This window comes from Micrasema longulum, unplaced genomic scaffold, assembly GCF_059751315.1.
Source record: "Micrasema longulum isolate JH-2025_06_02 unplaced genomic scaffold, ASM5975131v1 h1tg000589l, whole genome shotgun sequence".
Classification (NCBI taxonomy): Eukaryota; Metazoa; Arthropoda; class Insecta; order Trichoptera; family Brachycentridae; genus Micrasema; species Micrasema longulum.
Window position 1 is genome coordinate 1 of NW_028277785.1, and position 24,442 is coordinate 24,442.

Here is a 24,442-nt window from a genome sequence, read left to right on the forward strand (position 1 = left end):
TGTTAGCTTCAGGGTGTTGTTAGCTAAAAATGTACTGTTTGAAGTTTTATAGAGGTGTTTATGTAATCAGTAATACCACCTTTACATCTTTAGTCCTTAAAATATAGCATGATTAGAATGACAGTTGTCAGAAAAACTGACGACATAACTTTGTAGTAACGTCTAAGTGATTTATATTGACTCACGAAAAATTTTTTGTATTTGGGATGTTTATTTTTTTTTTAATACAATGTTTGACATACAAATCAACATAAATATATAAAATCAGCTTTAAAACTAAAAAAACTAAAATAAACCTAATGATTAACGACGTTCTTACAAGGTTACATATTTTTTTAAAAACGTTAGAGATGGACAAATTGATCAATGTAATTTGATCGAATAAAAAAATAATTCGATTGATGATGTTCACGAAAAAAGTATAAATGTCTTATTTTTTGGTGAATAATTTTATTCAACACACTAAAATAGGCTTGTTTTTGCGTTTTTATTTTAATTTTCGGAAACAGAGTTTCATGTTTGCATGAAAAAACTGATAAAATCGATTTTATCGGTACATGATCAGTGATCAGTGATCAGTAATTTCCTATCACCATTGACATGAGTTTGACAGCTGTCATTTTAATCATGCTTAATTTTTAAGACTATAGGTACGGTTTGACAATAAATTTGAATTTTATGGTAAAATCTTATGTTTGTGTTTTTAATATTATACGTGACAATATTACTGTATTTTGATTCAATTAATTTTTCAACATTGCGGTGTGAAACTCATGTCATACTGAAAGAAATCATAAGCACAATTGAACGTAGTTATGCAGAAAGCAGCCAGCCATAGAAAAGTGAATCTGAGATAATAGCACTTTTGTGAAAAGAGTAACTAATCAAATCTACACAACATTTTGAATGTTTTCGACTCTGACGAATGATAAACAATGAAAACATTAGTTTTTTTTTTATATTAAAAACAAAAAATTAATTGTAAATTTGACCAGCTATAATAATTTTTCAAGTACCGTAAGATTTTTCAAGTGCTGCGTGTGTTTTATGCAAATTGAGAAATGCCGTTTTTGTGATCGGCATAATTTTCAGAAAATGGTTAATGCAGTTTTTTGTATGAAAGCGGTCTGGCTGTTTTTAGCAATACATAGAATTGATCTTACTGCGCCCGATAACATCAATATCGCATTTTTTCAAAATCATGGACTGGCTGCTTTCTGCATAACTACGTTCAATTGACCTTTTTAATACGTGATACCATTGTGAATAGCAACAGCAATTGAATTAAATAATAATTATTATGATTATTAAATTACAGAACAAAAGATAGAATAAAGATATGAAATAAAAAGAATATGAAATAATAATAATCTCCCCAATGAACTTCAAACTCTTATATCACTAATAAATTCAAAGAAAATTTGAAGGATTTTTCGAAACCGAGTTAAATCAGCATTCTATTTAAGTTAGTATTACTGTTTTATTATTTTCTGTTTTCCTCTATACTTATTTCTTGTTATTTTTATTTTTTATTCTGATGCATATTCAAAATAACTGATCTTCAAATTACGAAAAAACTATAACAGCGTAAGCCACCCTTCAAGCAAAAGACCTAATTTCTTTTTTGGAAAGGTACAGTTTTAAGATTAACAAAATATATCAAAGTAGATTGTAATAGAAAAAAAGATTTATAATTTTTTTAACTCTTAAAAGACTGTGGTAAATAATCCCTTTACGCGCGGTGATGTAACATCGTGTTACCATCAGTAAAAGATGAAATATTCTAAAATTCAGACATTTGAAAAACAAAACATGGAGACATACTGTTCAATCATTTCTTTTTCATAACTTATGCAAATAAACATATAATTTAGCCCCGTTATAGCAAAATAAATAAAAAATACGCGGCTCATATTACGCGCGTGCGTCCCTCATCACTGCCATCAACTGACCGAATACTGAATCTGTTTTGCACAACACCCGCCACAGATTAGCGTCTCTATTTTCCTCGTTACGAGTTCTGTCTTCGTGCTCTCTTATGAGGATGTGTTGCTGAATTAGCGGACATTCATTCTTCGCGAAGCAAGGATGAAAAAAAAATGTATTAACATGCAACCTTAAAATTTTACTTTTCAAATCCGGTGTGAAAATGTCCATTTGAAGATTACAAAAAATACGAGTTCATCATTTAAAAAAATAAGAGAGATATATAAAGTCTTGTGTTCCATGTCGATTAGTGTGACATCACAGCCACACAAGAGTTAAGTACACTGTGGGGGTCACCACAGTCTGTCAGCCTCGTAGTGTAATGGTCGACACTTTTGCCTTCCATGCGAGAGGTCTCGGGTTCGATTCCCGATATGGTTGATATTAAATATTTATTTGAAAGGGTGTTTTCACACCAGAATATTTAATAGTACCTGAAGCGTAAGACTGATCATCTGATCTTTATTTAAGCAAAAAAAATGGTCAAGATACTCTGCGAGTGGTGTACCAATGCAGTGCCCTGTGCATTATTAGATGCGGAAAGGGAATGATGATGATGATGGGGGGGGGTTACCACCAATTGTGGTGAAGATCATTCAATAGTGATCGGCTAACTGTCGACTCTACTATTGGTTCAGTAGGTAGGTCGATCTGGGTATATGTAAGCTACGCATATATGTTTTTAGTACTGCGCCACAGGCTAAAATGTAGTGAAGGAAGTCTTTTGAAATCCTACATCCAACATCTCACGCGTGGCCCCACTTTGCTCTTCAAAAGGTTGCTTTACACGTTATAATAAAATTAAAGTCTGTGTACTTACATGAGTTTTGAACACTATTTATCAAAGATTAAATGAAATAAAATTAAAAATGAGTTCAGCGTGTGTAAGAGTTAATGAGAGATTCACATCTTGATTTGCGTTCTCAAAGGCGTGAAACAGGAATGTGTAATGTCACCATGGTTGTTTAATCTATACATGGCCAAATGTATAGAGGAGATAAAATGTATGGGTATTGGAGCAAAATTTAATAATGTTTCAGTAAGCTGCTCGTTGTATGCTGATGATGCAGTTCTGTTAGCAAGCAGCAACGAGGATTTGCAACAAATAGTCTCTAGAATGTATGATGTATGCCTGGTGAGCGAATTGGCGATGAACAAAAGTAAGTCAAAAGTGATAGTATTTGAAAGGGGAAGTCAAGTTACTGACTGGATAATAAATGTTAACAACGAATGTTTCGAACAAATAGAAGAATTCGTGTATCTGGGAACCGTGTTTTCAAGAGATGGAAAAGTAGAAAAAGATGTTAAAAGGAGAGTGAATGTGGGCAGCAAAATGAACGGCGCACTAAACACAGTAATTGCTAATAATAATATGTCAATCGAAGTTAAACTGGCAGTGCACAATGGAGTTTTAGTCCCAACACTTATGTTTGGAAGTGAAACATGGAACTGGCAGAAGAAGGATGAAAGCCGAGTGAACGCGGTTAAAATACGATCTCTTAGGGAAATGTGTGGGAAATCAATGTATGACAGGGTTGCGAATGATGAAATCAGGCGAGAGTGTAAATCTAAGTCAAGTATAATTGATATTATTAAGAAAGAATCTCTAAGATGGTTTGGTCATGTAAAACGAATGGACGACGAAAGAATGGTAAAACAAGTATATATAACGAAAATGAACGGGTACGTAAAACGAGGACGACCAAGGAAGACGTGGCATGATCAGATAAACCAAAATCTTAAGTCTGGTTATGTCAAAAGCAGATAGAACCGAAGGGCATGTTTGAATGTGGAAGAAGCTAGGAATATATGCCAGGATAGACGTATGTGGCGATCCATTCTCTGCCTACCCCTACGGGGAAATGGCGTGATAGTAGTAGTAGTAGTATTAAAAATGAATGAGATTCGTTTTTTAATGTTTTCCTTATACAAATGAGCACTGAAGTTAGAATTTATATATTTTTATTACGCGATCAGTGCGTCAGTGCTTTTAAATGTTTACCTACGTGACCTACGTCACTGATCCTCTGGGTTGCCAACTGGTCGTGTTTGTTGTCTATTGCGCTATTTTCTTGACAGTTGCCGGTACCTACTTCTGAGGCACCAAAATATTAATTAATTTAAAAAAATAATAGGGGGTTATATTTTCATCTGATACTCGAAGGTAAATTCAATTAAGATGTGACTGAACTAATAATAGGGAAATATCACTTTTTTGTGCAGTTATTTTGATTATATCGCCCTAAGATTTTTTTATTTAAAAACCTTCAATGGAAAACGAAACATATCAACTTCTCCATAGTCGTTTCCTAGCCGGTGTAGTCTGAAGAATGGAAAATTTGCGCTAGGGAAATATCATTTTTTTTGAAAACATTTTTACAGCAATAAAAGTCTATGAAATACTGTCCTGTAAAAAAAAATTGATAATTATTAGTAGCATAAAATATATTTTTAAATTTGTAATTTTGAATTTCCCGAAAACGCTAGTTCCCTTGTTTCATTGGCCACGCCCCTAATACGTCACGACTAATGTTAATTTGTTCCTGGCTATTGAATTCTGTTTAGAACATTATCGCGAATCTTGACGTCACAACAACGGAGGCCAACACGTCGCGTTTTTCTACGAACGTATTTTTATAGATTTTTTTATTTACGAAACATTTCTCTACAATATCCATATTGATTTCGATAGTACAATTAATTATTCTGAATTCATTTCATATATTTGTATCGGTATTCGTAGTATGTGATATTCCCATATTAGCAATTGCACTAACAGCATGCGTCACAGTGCACTCGAAGCTGTCCTTTAGCGTGAATTCCGCATAACAACTGTAATACTATGTAATATTAATCTACATAAGAAGTACATTGTTATTTTAATTCAATTCATTGGGTACTACCTCGCTTTGACTGTTTGTTCTTAAACAATCTTTCCTATCATCTATCGCGATAGTAAAATATGTATTGTGGTAAACACAAAACTGACTCTTGACATAATATGCCACTGTAATCTTTAGATAATAATCTGTATTTTTTGGATTGCATTTTTATCTCGATTTTGAATCAATGTCAATTATATAAAAGGAACTGACGCAAAAACATTTCAGTTTTTAAGCTTAGGTGATACTAAAAGGTAATTTTCTCAGTTAGCTTATTATAATTATTTTTCCAACTGTTCACCTACTTAAATTATCAGATGAATTCGGTTTTAATATCGTGAGCCTGATGAAAAAAAACAATAAAAAATTAACTCGATAAAATATCTGCGGGACTGTAAACAAGAAATTGTTTTCAAAGTTTTTCAAAAAATAAAAAAATTGTAAATACCATTTTTAATTCATTTTTAAAAACCTAAAGCGATTACTGCATTAAACATTTTTGTAATTTAAAGATTACTTAGAATACAGTTTTTTTCCCATTTAATTACTCTGAGCAAGTTTTTATATTGTATATTTACTTTTAATTACTTTTAGAATTGCTTTTAAAAAGCAATATTTAGCTTTTCTTACCGTAATGTGTTATTTATTTTCTAGTTGATTTTTTAAATTAACTTTAGTTTATTGTCTTTGATTTATTTTATTGATGCTTCTCATTTGTTCTTTTTTAAATTCCCTTAAATATAAATATATTGTTCCCTTTTAAAAATGTTTTTTTTGCATTAAAGTATGTTTTTTATTCTTTTTTTAATGAGTTTATTTAGTTCTATGATAAACATAGTCTTATATCATATTTACAACACAATATTTACATCTATACTAATTCTAACATTATTGTTTACTATTGTACACTTACTATCCTTCATAGTATAGTGTTAATTTTTTTAAATGTATTTTTATTTTGTTAATCTTTGTTTATAATTTTTGTATAAAATTGTAAGATTCAATATGTCCATGTATTTATAATTTTCTCAAACTTAACGGTTTTGGTAGGTAGGAAGAAATTGCCTTAAGGCAATATGCCCGCCCTTATATGTATATTTATTGTATTTGTACATAAAATGTCAAATAAATAAATAAATATCCTAATAATATAATATTCATACTGTTATTTTATATGTAGGTACATTTATATTAACTTATGTATATACAATATTTATGAAAATCTATTTACCCTAATATTGTTTACATGTTTACTCTTTACGTTTAATTTTTAAATATATTTACACTTTTTTCATTTGTTATGCTTTCTGGCATTTCCTCAAATAACTTTATTCCCTCGTGCATGGGGCAGTTCTTGGACATTGCTTTTAATTCCTTTTCCAGATTTATATTTTTAGATCCTTTTGTTGCGTAGTTATGAAAGAACTGATTATTTTTTATAATAAATCAAATAAAACAACTTTGTTTTTAACCACTATTTTTTTTTCCACCGACCGGTTTCAAAGCAAACAAGCTTCTTCAAGGTGTACGTAACTAATTAATTCATTCCTATTTTATTTTTATCATGTTCACTAAATACTACACGTAGACCCAATAAATCAAGTCCTTTTTTCCTTACAAGGGTGATAATTTGATATCTATATTTTCGAAGCTAGACAAGAGAGGACTAAAAGAAATATTGTTTATTTGGCTACTAATTATTTTTTTCTTATTATGAATAAATTAGTGGTTAAAAACAAAGTTGTTTTGTTTATTTTATTATAATGAATAACCACAAAGTTAGTGCTTCACATATAAACTTTAGATTATTTTTTAGTTTATTTTGGAAATATCTCGAAACTATTCCTTTAATAATTGTGTTCTTAGTTATTTAATTCTTACTTTTATAATTACTTTCAATTAGTTTTAAAAAAAATATTATTTTTTCCGCTTCTGTAAATACTTACAATATACTTTGAACATACTCGTAACTTCTGTACTTTTACATAAATTTTAATTTAAAATTGAATGACTTAAATTTCTAAACTACTTTCAGTTATTTTTTTTCCCTTGTAATATTATTGGACTCGGTTTTTTTTAGTTAATTGATAACTTTAGCATGTTATATAATATAGAAACTTCACTGCTCTATTAGAATAAAATTAAATTTTGCATACTTCCAAACTGAATAAAAGAAAAAAAAATATTACTTCACAAAAAGGTTTCACCTCCGTTTAAATGTCGGTCAAATAATGAAACGACTTCGATTTTATTATTTCTAGTGACTGATCGATTTTTGAAATTTAAAAAAAAAACAAACCATGGCAACGTTTCCCCGTAGGGGTAGACAGAGGGGATAAAACGCCACATTTCTCTGTCTTCGCATACAGACTTCCGCTACATTCATGATTTTCTCTTGCACGCTCGCCGATTATTCCGACTATTGACATGTCCATCTTAAAGTATTCGTTGGATTTGGTCGTGCCGTGTCTTTCTCATTTTCTGCATCCATCAACTCTCGCATCAAAAATTCTTTGAGCCATTCTTTCGTGGTCCATTTGCTCGACATGTCCAGACCAATGCAGAACTCTTTTTTTGATGTTGTCGATAATCCTTTTCTCTTAGCCCCACATATTGCACGGATCTCTACATTTGTGCACCTAACGTACATAGTTTGATCACACAGATATCATATTTTAACAGCATTTAGTCTACTTTATCCTATTTTTTCCGTTTCCATATTTCGTTCCATAAAAACTAAAAAATTGCAAAACACATTAAAATTCAAAAACTTACCAATTGCAATTAAAAATTATTAGCATGCTAGTAGTTCACGAATGATTTGATTTAATGTTTGTATTAATTTCATACGTAATACGATGTTTTTTCTTGACCCATGGTTCATGAAAATACACATGCACTTAAAACAATGTAATCAGATCATAAATTGTATCAAAATAGAGTGATACGAAAAATAATAATTATTTGAATAAACTTGAATTTTTGACCGATAAAATACATAATTTCTAAATAAAATTAACATTTGAAGCACTCATTTCTATTCAATAATCAACTTATTTGTCTTTGTCTGCTTTCAGTAGGTCATCATGAGGTTGTTAGTATTTTTCCTGGCCATCTGCGGCACAGCCCTGGCCCAGCACAAAAACCTGAACTACTGGGATGACAGATCTGTGATGGTCCATCTCTTCGAGTGGAAGTGGGGAGACATTGCTGCTGAATGCGAGAGGTTCCTTGGCCCCATGGGGTTCGGAGGAGTCCAGGTAAAATTCACTTGTCATAATTATTTTTTAAATTTATTAGTTGTAAATTAGGTACCACAGAATTATCAGAAGATCTTCACTCTTGTTACCTTACCTTATTCATATGTTTTTCAGTGATAATTATTGTCGTTTAATATATATATTCTGCTCAAAATGTTTCCATCGAAATCAATTTGTACAGAAGTATACATTTTTTTTGTATCTGAGGATGCCAAAAAATCCGAAAGATAATAATAATAATAGTTAATTAACAAAAATAACAATTACTTTATCTACTACATACACACTTAGATAATAGATTTCTCTAGATCGTGTCTAGTCTGCCTAACTAGATACAACCTGTTTTAAGGCAGATATTTTTATGCAAAAAACAATCAATAACATTACTAACTACTTGTTGATTTACCATACAGTTAAACAATATTAATTTATTATTTGGGAATGTATTTTGAGTAGATTTTCCGATTTGATAAAATGATAAAAATGCTTGTATTCCTTTTTTATTTTAAGAAAAACAAAATTGAATTCAGCTTTTCTTCTCATATTCACCAAAAAAAAATTAATAAGGCCTAAGGGTTAATAATTTAAAAAATAATTAGTAATGATATTAAATTTATATTGGAAGCGCTAGCTTTTTAGTTCTTCATTATAATACAATAAATTAATATGAAATAATTTTGTTTTTAATTACTTGCTTTTTATTTTTTCTACCGACCGGTTTCAAAGCTACACAAGCCTCTTTTTCAAGGTATAATTACTAATTAATTCCATCCTTTTTATTTTAACAGTGATTACTAAATATTACATCGAACCTATGGCTGGCTGTACCTAAAAATTAAAAATAACTGGTTAAAAACAAAATTGTTTTGTATTGATTTAATTCAAACAAACTCAAACGTCAACAGATGGAAGATTTGAAGGAATACAGATCTTTAAATATAGGCAGAATGGTGAATGTTACACGGTGTGTAAAGCGGCCACTCAAACCAGCCAATGACAGGTCATAAGCCCTGTAGATGCCGAGACTTCTATATTATCTACTCTAAAAATTTATTTATCTTTGTTGTAATATAAAACCTAGTCCTTGTCTACAAAAATTTGCGCAAGATCACAACTTGTGATTTAAATTGGAAATCGGTCTAAAAGGTGTTGTCGCTTTTTTGTCGCTGTCAATAGAAACTCAGTTTAAGATGGATTGAGTTTGAGTCTGTTTGATGATGTCATCAAACAGACTCAAACTCAAACTGGATGTCCAGTTATTGACGGTTTGGGTGCATTAAGACACGCGATTTTTAAAATTGTTTATATTTTGAGGAGAGCAGTAAAAATATACTTTGGGTGCCTCCTAAGAGCCTTTACTTTGCAAGGCGTCAGGTTCTCGACGTCCTGCGCTGCTATTCTGAATATATAACCTACCCTCGACACCTTTCAATTTTAAAATGATATTCGACAGACTTCACCACCAACTGAGAACCTACAAATTGGAAACCGACCTTGGTGGGAAAGATATCAACCTATCTCCTACAGATTGGGAACAAGATCTGGAGACGAAAATGCATTCAAAGACATGGTTAGCAGGTGCAACAAAGTCGGAGTCAGGTAAATATTATGCATATCTTAAATAATTTATTATCACCACCAAAAATAGCATAGGATTTTAGGAGCCAAAAGTAAATGAAATAATAATGCATTGAATTGACCCTCATTATAAAATTTCTCCATCTGTGCTGTGATGTGTTAATCCCAATAACTTCCTAAGAGGGTTAAATCCAATTCCAAGGTTTGGACAAACTAAACATATTGTTGATTACCAACTGGTCCTAGAATAAGTACAAAATTAAGATTCTTTCTTTCTGACTGCTATACGATTCCACTTGCTATTTAATGATGCTCACACTTACACACACCTGAACTCTTACTCCCACACAAATACACACAAACACACCTCTACACTTACTCTCATTCAAATACACTAAAACACACCCTTTTGTTGTACCACAATTTAAAATGTATGATTTTTATTTCGAAACTTCGCTGGTCTGTCTTTAAACCGTTTTTTTTTTATGTTATTATATCATTGTCGACTGTTTGTTTCTGTAAAATAAATAAATAAAAACTATCACATATATTTTCAGGCGTTGCGCGTTGCCTAGTATGTAGGTGAAATCATTCAGTCCGATGAATCTCACCTGCATCAATGAAGGTTTCAGCTCTTTAACTTCACAAAAATCAACAGTTGGAGGAATTAAAAAAATACCAATGAAAACACATAGAGCAATGACAGGTCATAAGACGTGTAAATGTCTAGACTTCCATATTCCCTTCTCTTAAATGTTCTTCATCTCTGTTGTAATATTTTAATCCGAACTATATGTTAAAAAGTAAAAAAAAAACAATCATTCCGTATAAATAAAACGCAGAAACGACAGTACTCATTTTGTTCGTAACTTTAACATCAAAATTTTATCATATTTTTTTGTTATTAAGATGTATTTTGCGTACCTACAGATTGATCATGTAATAAACAAAGAATGAAAAAATAATAACTGTCTTCCTTATCTTAATTTGAAATGCAATAATAATAAGTAATTGTTTTCAAATCAATCAAGTACATTTGAGATATGATCATTGAATTACTGTATGTTTTAATATAATCAGTTGGTAAATGATAGTAATTTGATTAAATAAACAAGTTCATCCTAAAATAGCAAATTATTCATGAACCAATGGCAAGGTTGTACTTAAAAACCGCCTACAAAATAAAATTACATAAAATCGAATTATCAAATGATTTATTTTCATTCCAATCAGCGTTGGTGATTAATTGTGTACAGTTTTTAACAGAGGTAAAATCATTTTATGTATCATTTTAAAACGGAGATTAAGATAGTAAAACATTGATCACCATCCCACTTCATATCTAAAAGCAGCTATCTTTTTTATACACATTAGGTTTTATTTGTTGTTTCCATGTAATCGGATATTCGACTAAACCCAAGGAAAAGTATGATAAATAGTCATAAATAATGAAGATTAAGATCAATTGATTTTAAGTATCTTACGATTAAATTGACGTGGTGGAAATCCAAAATTTTACAACATACAAATCATTTTTTTTATGTGAGTCAATTGATTTTATTGTATCCTCAATTATGGTAAATTTAATGAAAATTATTTGTTCCCCTTCGTGCTGCTTTGCCATTGTGAATATCTTAAACAATCTTTTGAACAAACCATGTGGTCTTGTCCCTTTCCTTCTCTCTATGAATACCTAATGGAGCTTCTCGCTATTATCCGTGGCCCTGTTATAGGTCCTGTCGGATAAAAATATCAGGTGGCTCCGTGGAAGGTTATTATAATGTTTTGTAATCATTTCAGCGAATTTAATATGTCCAATCAATGTAATTCCAGTCAGTTTAGCTTCTTTCGGATTTCTGATTCGGATAATTCAACACTCCTCTCTCCGCATAAAATGTCCGAAGTCCTCTAGCTGTCTTTTCAGGATTGTATTTGGAATTTCTCTTTCTTTCCCTGTGCGTCTTAATGCATATTCATTACAAACTCTGTCAATTCACAATATTAAAGGCATTCTTCAATCACCACATTTCGAATGCTTCTATCTTATTTGTGGTAGGCGAGAGTCCAGCCTATAACATTACACATTATATCCCCACACGCAGATTGATATTGAAGCTAACTCATTTATTATTACTATTATTAAGAAGAATACAATATTTATTATGACAGGGGAAACTAATAATGATTTGGGGTTTGGCAGGATTTTCCCAGATGTGGTTTTCAATCACATGACTGGAGGAGGTGGTGGATCGGGAACAGCTGGTTCCCAGACCAGCTCTGGAAGTAGAAACTACCCTTCAGTGCCCTATGGAGAAAATGACTTCAACAAACCTATTTGCACCATCAATAATTACAACGACCCTAACGAGGTAAGCATGTTTTATCATCAATTTTTGATATATAAAAAAATTGGCTGCTACGATAATCAATTTCTGAAAACTGTACCTACAAGTCAAAAACGATTATTTGTTAATACGTATTCATACCAGGACTGAGGTCCCAAGTTTGATATCCGTGAAAATTCATTTAATGAGTGATTTTTCATTGCAATAGTCTAAAGTCCTATGGCGTAGGACTGATCAGATTGATGCCTTCGCTGATATGCTGTGATTGAAGTACTAATGCATAGTTGCAGATAGATTAATTATGACAATGGACAAAAATACACAAATTATTTAAAAAAATCTTTTTGAAGGTTGAAAATTAATATTGTTTAATTTCATAGGTACGAAACTGCGAACTTGTGGGACTCCATGATTTGAATCAAGGATCTGAGTATGTCAGAGAAAAAATTGTCGATTTCTTAAATAACATGATCAACATTGGTGTTGCTGGATTCAGGTAACATAAACAAGTTATTTTGTAGAGAAACAGTCCATAAAACTTCCGAAAAAGATTTTAAATAAATTTTCTAGGTTACCGAACCTAAGAATTTAACCTACCTATGTAAAATACTGTCAAAACACCATCTCCGTGTGGTAAAACTATTATGGTATGTCGAGATTCATGCATTATGTAAGGCTGAAATAAGCATTATCGACGAAATCAAAAAGTCAGGAAGTTTGAATTTTTTTTATGCTGCTAGTGTTGTGCCTGAAAGTATCTAGTTGAAAATATTATTAAATGCAAAAAGTAAGATATATTATTCCTGTATTTCCTATATCCTAGTATATGTCCTTTGGCACTCCAAAATGGACTACGCTTAATTATAGTCAAACCAAACAATATATTCAATATGCATGAGTATAAACAATTGTTTCCAGTCAACACATATTTCATTTTTAAAACTGGTTAATTTTGCTTCTAAGTATCATTGTGGTCTGACAAAGGAGGTAGTAATATATATTTTTTTACTGAAAATTGTTTCTATTCATTCTGAATTACGGAATCAATTTCATAATCATTTACACTTGAAATCCTTTGACAGACAATTTGTAGATTAATGTATTATTTATTACTTGCATCTCTTTTTAGAGTCGACGCTGCCAAACACATGTGGCCTGGAGATTTGAAAACCATCTACGATAGGTTGAATAATCTCAATTCAGAGTTCTTCCCAAGTGGGTCCCGTCCATACATCGTCCAGGAAGTAATTGATCTTGGGGGTGAATCAATCTCCAAAGGAGAGTACACCCCATTGGCTGCAGTCACCGAATTCAAGGTAAGGGATAAAGACTTAACATTTGTTGCAACAAAGAGGGAAAACATTTTAGAGATGGGAATGTGGAAGTCTTAACTTGGAACTTATGGCCTGTCATTAGCTGGTTTAAGTGATCGCACCACTAAATGCAGCGATTAAAAAAAAAGCACATAAAAAAAAATACCTCAACAACAAAGAGGAACACTTTTTACTTGATGTGAGATTTTAATATAGGTAAACCTTTCATCATTATTTTTGTTCCCATTCAGCACCTATTGGTGCATAATGCACTGTATTGTTAACTAAATTCAGTGCATTTTGATTATATATTACATGATGGTAAGATAATCAGTCTCACGCTTCCGATGCCAGTCCACTGCTACTACTACGACTACCATCACGCCATTTCTCCGTAGGGGTAGACAAAGAGGATGGACCACCACAAACATCTATCCTGACATACATTCCAAGCTTCTTCCACATTCATACATCTTGTTATAAATGCCCTTTGATTCTGTCTTCTTTTGACATGACCAGACTTAAGAATTTGGTTTATCCGATCTCGCCGCTTCTTCCTTGGTCATCCTCATCCAACGTTATAGTTCATCCTCGCCATATATATCTGTGTTACCATTCTTTCGTCATCTGTTCGTTCTACATGACCAAACCATCTCAGTGACCTTTTCTTAATCTTATTAATTATACCTGTCTCAAATTCGCACTCTTGCCTGATTTCATTATTCGCAACCCTGTCATACATTGATTCCACACACATTTTTGTAAGGAACCATTCCAAAGACCTTTAAAGCCAATATTTCAGTTTGGCCTTATGCCATAGTCCAGAGTTATGAACATTTCACACACATAATTGTATTCTTCATCCACCTGGATACGTAACAGATCACCTTACACATTGTGTAACATTCACCATTCTCCCTATGTTTGAGAATCCATATTTCCCTGACTTTCCATCTGTAGACTGAGTAGTGAGTAAAACAGCTAAAGCCTTTACTGTTTTGGAACACCCATCTCTTCATTTTCCTATTCCTTTTAGTACACCTATCGCGTTCCAAAAGCAAGGTAAATATTTTCAAGTTTATACTTCTAGTTCAGCGCTGAAATCGGTAACTTGTTCAGAGGAAACAATGCCCTAAAGAATATGGCGAACTGGGGTCCTGCATGGGGCATGGTCAGTCAGGGAGATGGTCTCAACTTCGTAGACAACCACGATAACCAGAGGGGACACGGAGCTGGTGGTCCTAGCATCCTCACATACAAACAGCCCAAGCAATACAAGGTAAATTACGATTTGCAAATCACACTTGATCATTTAATAAGTTTGGTATCACAATGACAGCAAATTTTTAAAGGGTTTTATGTGCCTGAGATATATGTACCTAATATATGCTAAAATTATTAGACGAGGCAGATTTGGAGAAGGACTTTTGCATCCGCCTGCTCAGAGATATGAATATACAACAAAGGCAAGAAATAATATCACTGTCAATATTTCTCCCAAAACAACATTTGTTCAAAGATGCAAGAATTATATTTCGGCCAAACTGTTAATAATATGCTTGCTCATAGAATGAAGTTAACAGATATAATAAAATATTTCAAAAAACTATAAATCTGAGTGAAGCAATAATTTAATGCATGGAAGAAATTTAAAAAATATTTGAGTGGCATGTGAACAATGTAACTTCATAAATTTATATATTATGAGACACTAACTTTGTGGTTATTAAGGATGCACAATTAAAGTTACATGAATGTAACTTTAATTGTGCATCCTTAGAACCGAGGAAGAACTCTTAAATTTTCTTTTCGTTTAATAATTTTAAAAATTAAAAATATTTAGTTTTGTACAAGTTCATAGATGTATCGCTTATAATCCAATATTGTTGTGGGCCTTTGCTAGTATTGCAGAATGCACTCGCACAAACCTCGGACCTCTGGGTCCGATGTTCAAACCCCGCTCTACCACAAGTTAATGCAAATATATTCTTAAAACAAAAAGATTAAACCTAGAAGAAATTCGGCACCGTCGTTGTAACCATTCAGTTGGTCTTTAGACAATATTACAGTGAGACATGATGCATCAGTATTCGTCAATAAAATTTTTAATGCTCACATGAAATTTTCTCGGTTACATGATTGGTATTACGAGTATGTAACCGACAAAGGAGACTGTAAATTTTATACTAATATTTAAATTTTGAGGTAATCAAATCGACTATTGACAAGCATCGGTAAACAATCTCAATCAAGGGATAGCTCTGATTACAGTTGACATGACTAGAAGTTTCTAGTAACTATTTCCTAAATTTATCTAGGCATTAAAATTTTTTTGTATTTATTCATTTATTTATTTAATTTAATTTATAATAAGCATTCCAAGCAAACTAAACACAGCAAATGTGTATCTTAAATTTATTAAAGTTCCTAGATACTAAACAAGTACATACTGACCAATTAAAGTTTTTTTTTTTTTGATTGATAAACCTTTGATTGATACCTATTATTTTGGCATGATTCCTATATAATTTAAATATGAGATTTTTTATTAATTAAGAAAAAAACTTTAATTGGCTCTTTTATAAAGTTGCTACATGTCGCTTAGGAATTTTCAGCTTTCCACTGTCAATATTACAAATACTTACAAATTCTATTGTTTTATAAGATAGAAATGAATAGAATTATTTTCTCAATCATGATTTTACAGTCAAATTACTTTTCAATGTTTTTATTGGACTTTATAGGGAGCTGTTGCTTTCAACCTTGCTCATCCCTACGGAGAACCTCGCATCATGAGCAGTTTTGCATTTGATGACACTGATCAAGGACCCCCACAAGACGGGGGTGGCAACATTATTGGACCATCCATCAACGATGTGAGTTAATCTTTTTAAAAATAATAACATTATCTACATTTATTGTTATTGCATTATCCCATGCTAATTTTAATGCTGTGGAAAAAAAAAATATGTAAAGAAACATTTTTTAACATGTTTTTTATTAATATTTGATAATATAAAGTCACATAGTAAAAAACAAATAATTTGGATTTAAGCAACTTTTTACTAAGTGACCTTGATGAAGTTTGCCTCTTAGAGAACATAATTTTATGCTTCAAATGGCATATTTAACTAAAAACTGGCATTTTAAGGGTTGGTGACTTCTCCCTGAATGGTGACGATATGTAGTTTAACCGAGTAAAAAGCTTTCAGAATATGAGAATCTAAGTTTTACTGTGTAGTATTTCTGCCATGTTTTCGGCAATTGATAATGACATTTTGTTGTTTATAAGATATTTTTAGATTTTTGATTTAAAAATTTCTCAGATATTATGACATCAGGTTATATTAGTGATTTTACACCGTAAAAAAGGTTAATTTCTACATGTAAATCAGTAAAAATCTTTTTAGGCTAGGATATTGACTATAATAATACATTAGTTATAAAAAAACGAGATTTTATGAATGTTCACAGCTATTGCTAACTTTAACCAGAAACCTCACAAATACTTTATTTAAATATGCATTGTTATATTGCGATGGTTTCATTTTATCTCTTTTTACTTGCCAGGATGGAAGCTGTGGAAATGGATGGGTATGTGAACACAGGTGGCGCCAAATTACCAACATGGTCGGCTTCAGGAACGCAGTCAAGGGAACTCAACTCAATGATTGGTGGGACAACGGTAATAGCCAGATCGCATTCTGCAGAGGAGGAAAGGGCTTCGTCGCCTTCAACAATGAGGGTCAGGACTTAAACCAGAGTCTCCAGGTAAGAAATATACCTTACTATGAAGTATGGGAAAAGAAAGAGAAGTAAATACAAAACTAAATACAATACGAAAGAAGTACAAAATACTCCGAATCACATTGTAAGGAAAAACGCATTGTATTTCCTCACATAAAAACTTAAGCTAGTGGTACCACTCTAGTTCCAAATCCTTATTCAAAGAGACTGCCAATCTCCCCCTTGGAGTGGCACCAAGAGAATGACAATCTCCACTGCTAATAACGTATGGAACGGACTACTGAAAATATACAATGTCCTACCACACAGACTATAGTTAACAACCATACATAGATTCATGACTGGTGTGTGAGGCATTTTGAAACCTTCCTGAAACCCATAATATTATAAAAATGCAAAAGTGTTTGTTTGTGTTCCTTCGCGTCTCAACGGAGCAACCGATTGACATATTTTTTTTACATAAGGATGGCCGGAGAGGTGAGAAGTAAAATGGGATACTTATTTTTTATCACGAATTAAAAAAAATAACAATGAAAAAATATATTATTTCAACATGAGCACCATTATTTGAAAATGAGTAGGCGGTAAGGTAGGATTCCAAAAATAATCAATTTGAAATTAATTCTTTAAATTTCTATAAGTGATTTGCTTTATCTATGGTTAGTTTGGTTTGCTTTCCGTTTTGGTTTTAACTATAAAGTAGGATTTTGGGTTTGTGAACAGAATAAGGATGCGACATTGCCATAGACCAATGGATCGTCACATGTTTTATAGTGATAGTTGGAAAACCGGCAATCGATACAAGTTACATTCTGTCCAGAAAAAATATATCATTCCATTGGAAAAATATTATTGCTAAATGAAAAAACTATTATTAGTTTCTTAATCAATTATTAGTTTTGCGGGTAAAAGCTAGTAAATAACATGTATTAAAAAATAATAATAAAAGAGAAAAATAAAGCTTCCAGTATTAAAGATGGACTCCAACCTCAGAGTAATTTGCTACTCGCTTAAAGAAATGCCCTTTTGCACCATTGCATAAAGTAAAAGCGTTCAAAATTTTTGATTTAACAACAAACGGGTAACAAACGGTTTCAGTTTGCGCTTGCAATTCTCTGCCTGAGTACCTACGGCCCATTGTATTGCTGTAAACTGTAGCTAACTTCGTAATTGATAATCATAGGATGGTTTTTGTCTCTCTATCGCTCTTCGCTCTACAAGCGGGTGGCAAATTATTACTCTGAGAGTTCAAAAATGTCAAATTTCATTATAATATCAATGGTACTATGCGTATCAAAATTGGTCTAAAAGCCTATACAATTTAGGCATTATGTTTGATATTTTAATTTGTTTTTTTCTAGACTTGCCTTCCTGCTGGAACCTATTGCGATGTGATCTCCGGGTCTGCATCGGGTGGATCTTGTTCCGGAAAGACCATTACTGTCGGTGGAGATGGAAAAGCACAAATCTCCATCGGGAGTGGTGGAGATGACATGGTTCTTGCTATCCATGTCGGCAACAAGGTACGGAAAGAAATACATTTGCTACATTCACAGTATCATCTGAGAATGGAGGATTTATGGCCACAGGATTGCCACAAAGAGCCTTATCCAATATTTGGCCTAATTTGGAAATCATTTATAATATGCTATCGATTACTTAATAAATCATATTAATTTTCACACACCTTAAACAATTAATGGTTTTATACAAAAATCAGTCACACTCTGAATATTTAGCTAAATCTGGAACCTTCCACGGGACTTCTAAATCAACTGTTCTCTTTACAATAACTTTCCTGCACCCATTTTCCATACTTCCCTTACGTACCATGATATGATTTCTATTTGGTGAAATTTATTGTTTAATCATAATGAAATTAGGATTTAAAATACTATTTGCTCTTACAAAATTTTAGAAAAAAAACAATATACTATTTATCATTCTCATTTTAAGTCCATTCCATACTAATTTTTACATTATTTATAAAATTAATCATTCAGTTTTTTAATTGCTTCTTTTCTTATTTATTTTCCAGTCTCGTCTCTCACCTGCTTTGTAAAAGCACCAGAATGAAAACAAAATCAAGATGTAATTACGTGAAAATAAGTGGCTTAAATACATTTTGCTAACCAACAAAATATTTTAAGAAATATGTTAATACTCAAATATGTACATACAAATTTATAATAAAATATGTTTTAAAACAGTTTTTTTTTAATCAGATGATTTTCAATACCTTTACTAACTCTTGATTTTTTCATGATTCTGTAACTTGGATCTAAAAGGGCCAATGTCGTAAATTGCAATATTACAATAACTTTTCAACTATTTTGTAGCATTATAATGATCTGTTTGACAAGTTTGATAACGACTATTAATAAAAAACATTACCACATATATATCGTGAAAACACAATGAATACTGGCCAAGTCAAAATCCTTGTTTGTTGGTAAATCAAGATTTAAGTTTTTTACATAGAAACAAACTTATTGTTTTGCTATTTAGTACACTTTTGATTTTTGATGTATAAAGCATTAGGAATGTATTGTGTTTTTATGGAATCATTTCGATTTTGTCAATATTTCCTTTCATTATCATCATTCCCTTTCGGCACCTAATGGTACATTGGGCACTGAATTGTTACACCAATCGCAGCATATCTTGCAAGATGATTAGTCTTACGCTTCAGGTACCAGTCTAGGGACTATGAAATATTATATTGTGAAAACACTGTTTTAAATAAATATTTCGTATCAGCCATGTCGGGAATCGAGCCCAAGACCTCTTGCATGGTAGACAAACGAGCTGACCATTACACCAACAGGCTGAAATTTTAAAAATTATTATAACAATTACTTATTTGACGATTGCGGTCTTCATTACTTTATGGGCTGTTTAACCCACCACGTAATGCGGACTGTAAACATGAGTTAGAAATTAATGAATAGAAAGCAGATAGCTGCAAAATAGATTCATATTATCCACAGAAGCCGTATTCAGCAATCGAATAGCCCTATTAATGGGTGAATCCAGATTTGCCTTTGTACGACTTCTGGGTGTGTGATGAAATCTCGCTCTAGTATAATTATTGGGAACATACAAACTGATCTCATTCAGTATATTTAGATTATATATACTTCCAGAAATCATCTTGTATCAGCTTATACTCACTCAAATGAAAGACATAACCCCTACAATACATCACATACAGATAATATAATCACTAGATCCTTAACACAAAGACAACTTAAACAAATACAAACTAATACCACTTTCGATCAAAGGAATTTTGAGTATCATTCAATTAAAATCTATAACCTACTTCCACTATCTATTAAAACAATTAATTACGAGAATTTTTTTAAAAAGGCTATAAAAAAATTGATAGTGGAGCTAGGTAAAAGTAAAATGGATTGTCTCATTCGCCCAAACCAATATTGAATCAACTGCTCCACAAATGTATGGCTTATGTTAGGTTTTTGTTATTTTCATTGTGCGTTTTGTAATATAAATAATAAAGATGTACATATATACCTAGTTTTTAAAACCGTTTGAATATTTTGTTAATTATCTCTGTTTATTAGGTTAGTTTTCTTTGTTTATTCTCAAATGTAACAACATTTAAAAAAAGTATATTGTTAAGCGTCCTCGGCACGGGTAACCCCAGTGAGGTCACATTATTTTTATTATTGTTTATAGTTTGTAAGAGTAAAATATGAATAAATAAATAAAAATAATATAGAAATATTTCCCAAGAAAAATTTTATGACGAGATTCGAGGGTGTCATAATCCAGCATTCCTGCTGGATATATTGATAATTATTATTTTCTTTAAGATATAAGTATCGCAAAAATCGCTTTTAAACCTTCTCTATTTCAAGGATGTGGTTTGATTCAGAAGGGTGCCAAATTATGGAACAGTATTCTACCTACAGTATGCTGCGGACACCAGTCCAGTAATGTGCGAATTGCAGTAGTATTATTGAAATATCTAGGGTTTCGAAGTACAAATCTGAGTATCTTACTACATTTTTCTACAACACTAGTAATATTATGTTTTTGTACTATATTCTATTAATTTTAATGATACAATTATTTTGTATACTGGTTTACGCTCAGAGTAATAATGTGTCAACGCGCATTCTGAGGGTTTGTGTTTGTTACTTCATAGGTATGAATGTTGTGAAAATCATTCACTTAAATATATAATATTTTGAGTTTGTCCAAATTTTCGTAGATAAGGACTGGATTTAACTCCCTGGGAAGCTGTTAATATTAACATATTACAACAGATATGAAGAACATTTTAGAGAGGGTAATATAGAAGTCTAGGCATCTACAGGGCTTATGACCTGTCATTGGCTGGTTTAATTTGGACAAACTCATAATATTGTTGACAAATCCACCTGGTCCATGAAGAAGTATAGAAATTGAACAATTTTCAGGTGTTGCCTAGTGTGTAGGTGAAATAATTCAATTAGATGAATCTCACCGGCATAAATAAAGGTTTCAGCCCTTTTACTTCACAAACATCAACAGAAGAAAGAATTGAAGGAATATAGATGTTCAAATATGGGCGGAATGGTGAATGTTACAGTGTGTAAAGTGGCCACTTAAACCAGCCGATGACAGGTCATAAGACCTGTAGATGCCTAGACTTCTATATTACCTACTCTAAAATGTTCTTCATCTCTGTTGTAATATGTTATTTCTTTTATTTAGATTGTTATTTTTAATATTGTATCATATGTTATTATGTTATTATCAAAGTATTTAATGTTATTTTTTGTATTTGTGTTGCTTATTGTAAAAAAAATATTTTGTATCATATGTAATTATTAATTATTTTAACTTACTTAATATTTTGTTGTTATTTTTTTTTATTTGGCCTTAAAATAGTAAAAACATTATAAAATATGAATGTTCTAATATTATGGCATAACACGAGCTAGCCTAAAAGGCCATAATATGTTGGTGCATATATATACAAATTTAATTTGAAATTGATAAATAAATAAATCTTCTATTCAATCGTTTATAAAATTGTCTTAAGTTTTAGATACCAGTCAAACTGATTAACAAAATTTTGCATTTATTACGAAAGTTGACTATTCGTTCACAAAAAAACTGAAAGAAAAAAAACAAACCACTTCAAAAAAGTTTTTTATGTACGTATAAAAAATACAAAAATTACAAAATCTTCGACAAGATTGTCTTATCGATTAGACATATTAATTTAGTTGTATATGATATTATTTGGATCACTGTAACAATATAGAATAAAATAGTTTAAAGCAATGATGTTCAGACATAAAATAATTTTAAAAATATTTGAGTAATATAATTTTAGCTAGATCCAAGATGAGATCTTGCAGGGAGAATTTTCAACAAATCCATACATTATTTATGATCTGTGTGACGGAACACATTCAAATATGTGATTTGATTATGCAAGACGAAAATCAAAATTGAACAAGGGTAGAACAATTAGAACACAAATCTATGCATGAACAAAATTTATACCAGAAAAATATGAATGGTATTCAGCAAACTTGAGGATAATCTTATTTAAAACTATTATGTATGTGAAAATATTGACCAGGCCCCGATTATGAATGCTATCTTCATCGGTACATATCGAGACGGTGTAAACTAACATCGATATTTATGTACGAAAATGTCTATATTCGTATAAAAATTCAAAGTCTCTTCGTCGGTAGCCTGTAATTGAACATGTTTAGAAAAAGAAATTGTAAACCTTTTTTCTTTTGCATACAGAAAACTTGATTTTACTTGGTAGATAAAATTTAAGATAAATTTTAACTTCCCATTCAAATACGGGCCCTGGTGACTATTATTTGAATTTTAAATAACTTTTATATTCAATGAGTAAATTATACAATTTTACAAATTAAATTTCATAAGAACATTAAAAAGCTTCAAGGGTACACCCCGTGTTTAACATTTTATGAATAGATATTTAATTAGTCTTGAAGTCGAGGAATGTTGTGGCTTTATTTAAGGAATACTAATAGCTGCTATTATTTAGAAGGTGCATATGGCACAATAACACCATTGACAGATATAGTCAGTTTATTTTAATGTAATCTGTTCAGTAAAAATAAATAAAAAGGAATATTTTTTTGTGAGCAAATTTTTAGAAACATTTTAACCCATTGCAACACAAAGCCTGCGAATCGCCGGCCAAGATCAATTTGTCACTGACTCACAAAGCCAGCGATTTGCCGGTTTGTTTTCGAAGTATTTTTTTTTACGTTAAAACTGAATGACAATAACTTTATTCATAAAAATTACATAAATAAGTATAGTTCGGTTACTGATTTCATAATAAAATGAATAATCACAATTTGTTTCACATTATTTATTACAAAATATTTATTAAGTCTTAATGTTATTGTAATAAAAATGTGTCAAAATTAAATAGTGTGTTGTATGAACGAATTATGTCATCTTTATTAGTGGTGCAATGGGTTAATACCTTCATTTTTTTAACTTTGTTAACAGCATTTAAAACTTCAAACAATGACATTTTAACCCTTTATAAGACACCTAGAACAGAGTGGTACATATATGTACCACCAGAATTGAGGTTTATACTGTCTATTATTTTACAATAAGTCTTATATCATAAGAGTCTCGTAATAACGTAGGATAGATCAGATTTGCAATATATTTATTATCTTAAAAAATAACATGTTTATATTAGGTTTGGAAGGCGTAAATCAAAAGAAAAAATGTGTCCAATAAAGGGTTGAGTCACAAGTATGAACACTTCAGCTGCAGAAAACGCCATGAAGTATTTTGAACTCTTCAAACCAATTTTAAAAAATATTTTTTTAATCATATTTTAACTAAAAAAAAGAAACAACTTTGTGACTAAAATTAGTCTTATTTGTTGACTATACCGTCTGTTAAGTTTCAAGATTATGTTTTTATTCAAATTCTTAACTTTAAAACCAAAGACACAGATGTCAAACAGTGCCATTTTGTTATTTAAACAATATTTTACCGTCACAACAATATTTACAAATACAGTGGTGCCTCGCATAACGAACGCCTCGCACAGCGAACGCTGCACACAACGAACTTCGCTTCACACGATCACTGCCGATTTATTGCATCCTTCCGCGCAGGCAGTCGTTAGTCACTGAGCAGTACGCTTAACTTACGCACGTGTCGCAGCAATCGTTGAAGAGGATGTAGAGGAGCTTATTGAGGAACACAAAGAAGAGCTGACAACTGAAGAGCTCCAAACACTTCTGGCCCAACAACAGGACAATGCTCAAAGGGAAGCGTCATCTGATAAC

At 31.5% G+C, this 24,442-nt stretch overlaps 1 protein-coding gene and 1 long non-coding RNA gene across 2 annotated transcripts; both read left to right on the forward strand.

Moving 5' to 3' along the window:
* Window positions 1–7,954: 7,954 nt before the first annotated feature.
* Window positions 7,955–19,318, forward strand: LOC148280359 (alpha-amylase 1-like). The gene is made up of 10 exons (XM_088228512.1): window positions 7,955–8,128; window positions 9,582–9,727; window positions 11,907–12,075; window positions 12,432–12,547; window positions 13,181–13,367; window positions 14,455–14,643; window positions 16,109–16,240; window positions 16,935–17,135; window positions 18,473–18,634; window positions 19,150–19,318. Exons 1-10 carry the CDS (start codon window positions 7,955–7,957, stop codon window positions 19,171–19,173), a joined length of 1,500 nt encoding a protein of 499 aa, XP_088084638.1. The 3' UTR covers window positions 19,174–19,318.
* Window positions 19,319–22,135: 2,817 nt separating this feature from the next.
* Window positions 22,136–23,715, forward strand: LOC148280360 (uncharacterized). The gene is made up of 2 exons (XR_015822633.1): window positions 22,136–22,744; window positions 22,820–23,715. It is a non-coding gene; the product is annotated as an uncharacterized LOC148280360 (long non-coding RNA).
* The last annotated feature ends 727 nt before the right edge of the window (window positions 23,716–24,442 follow it).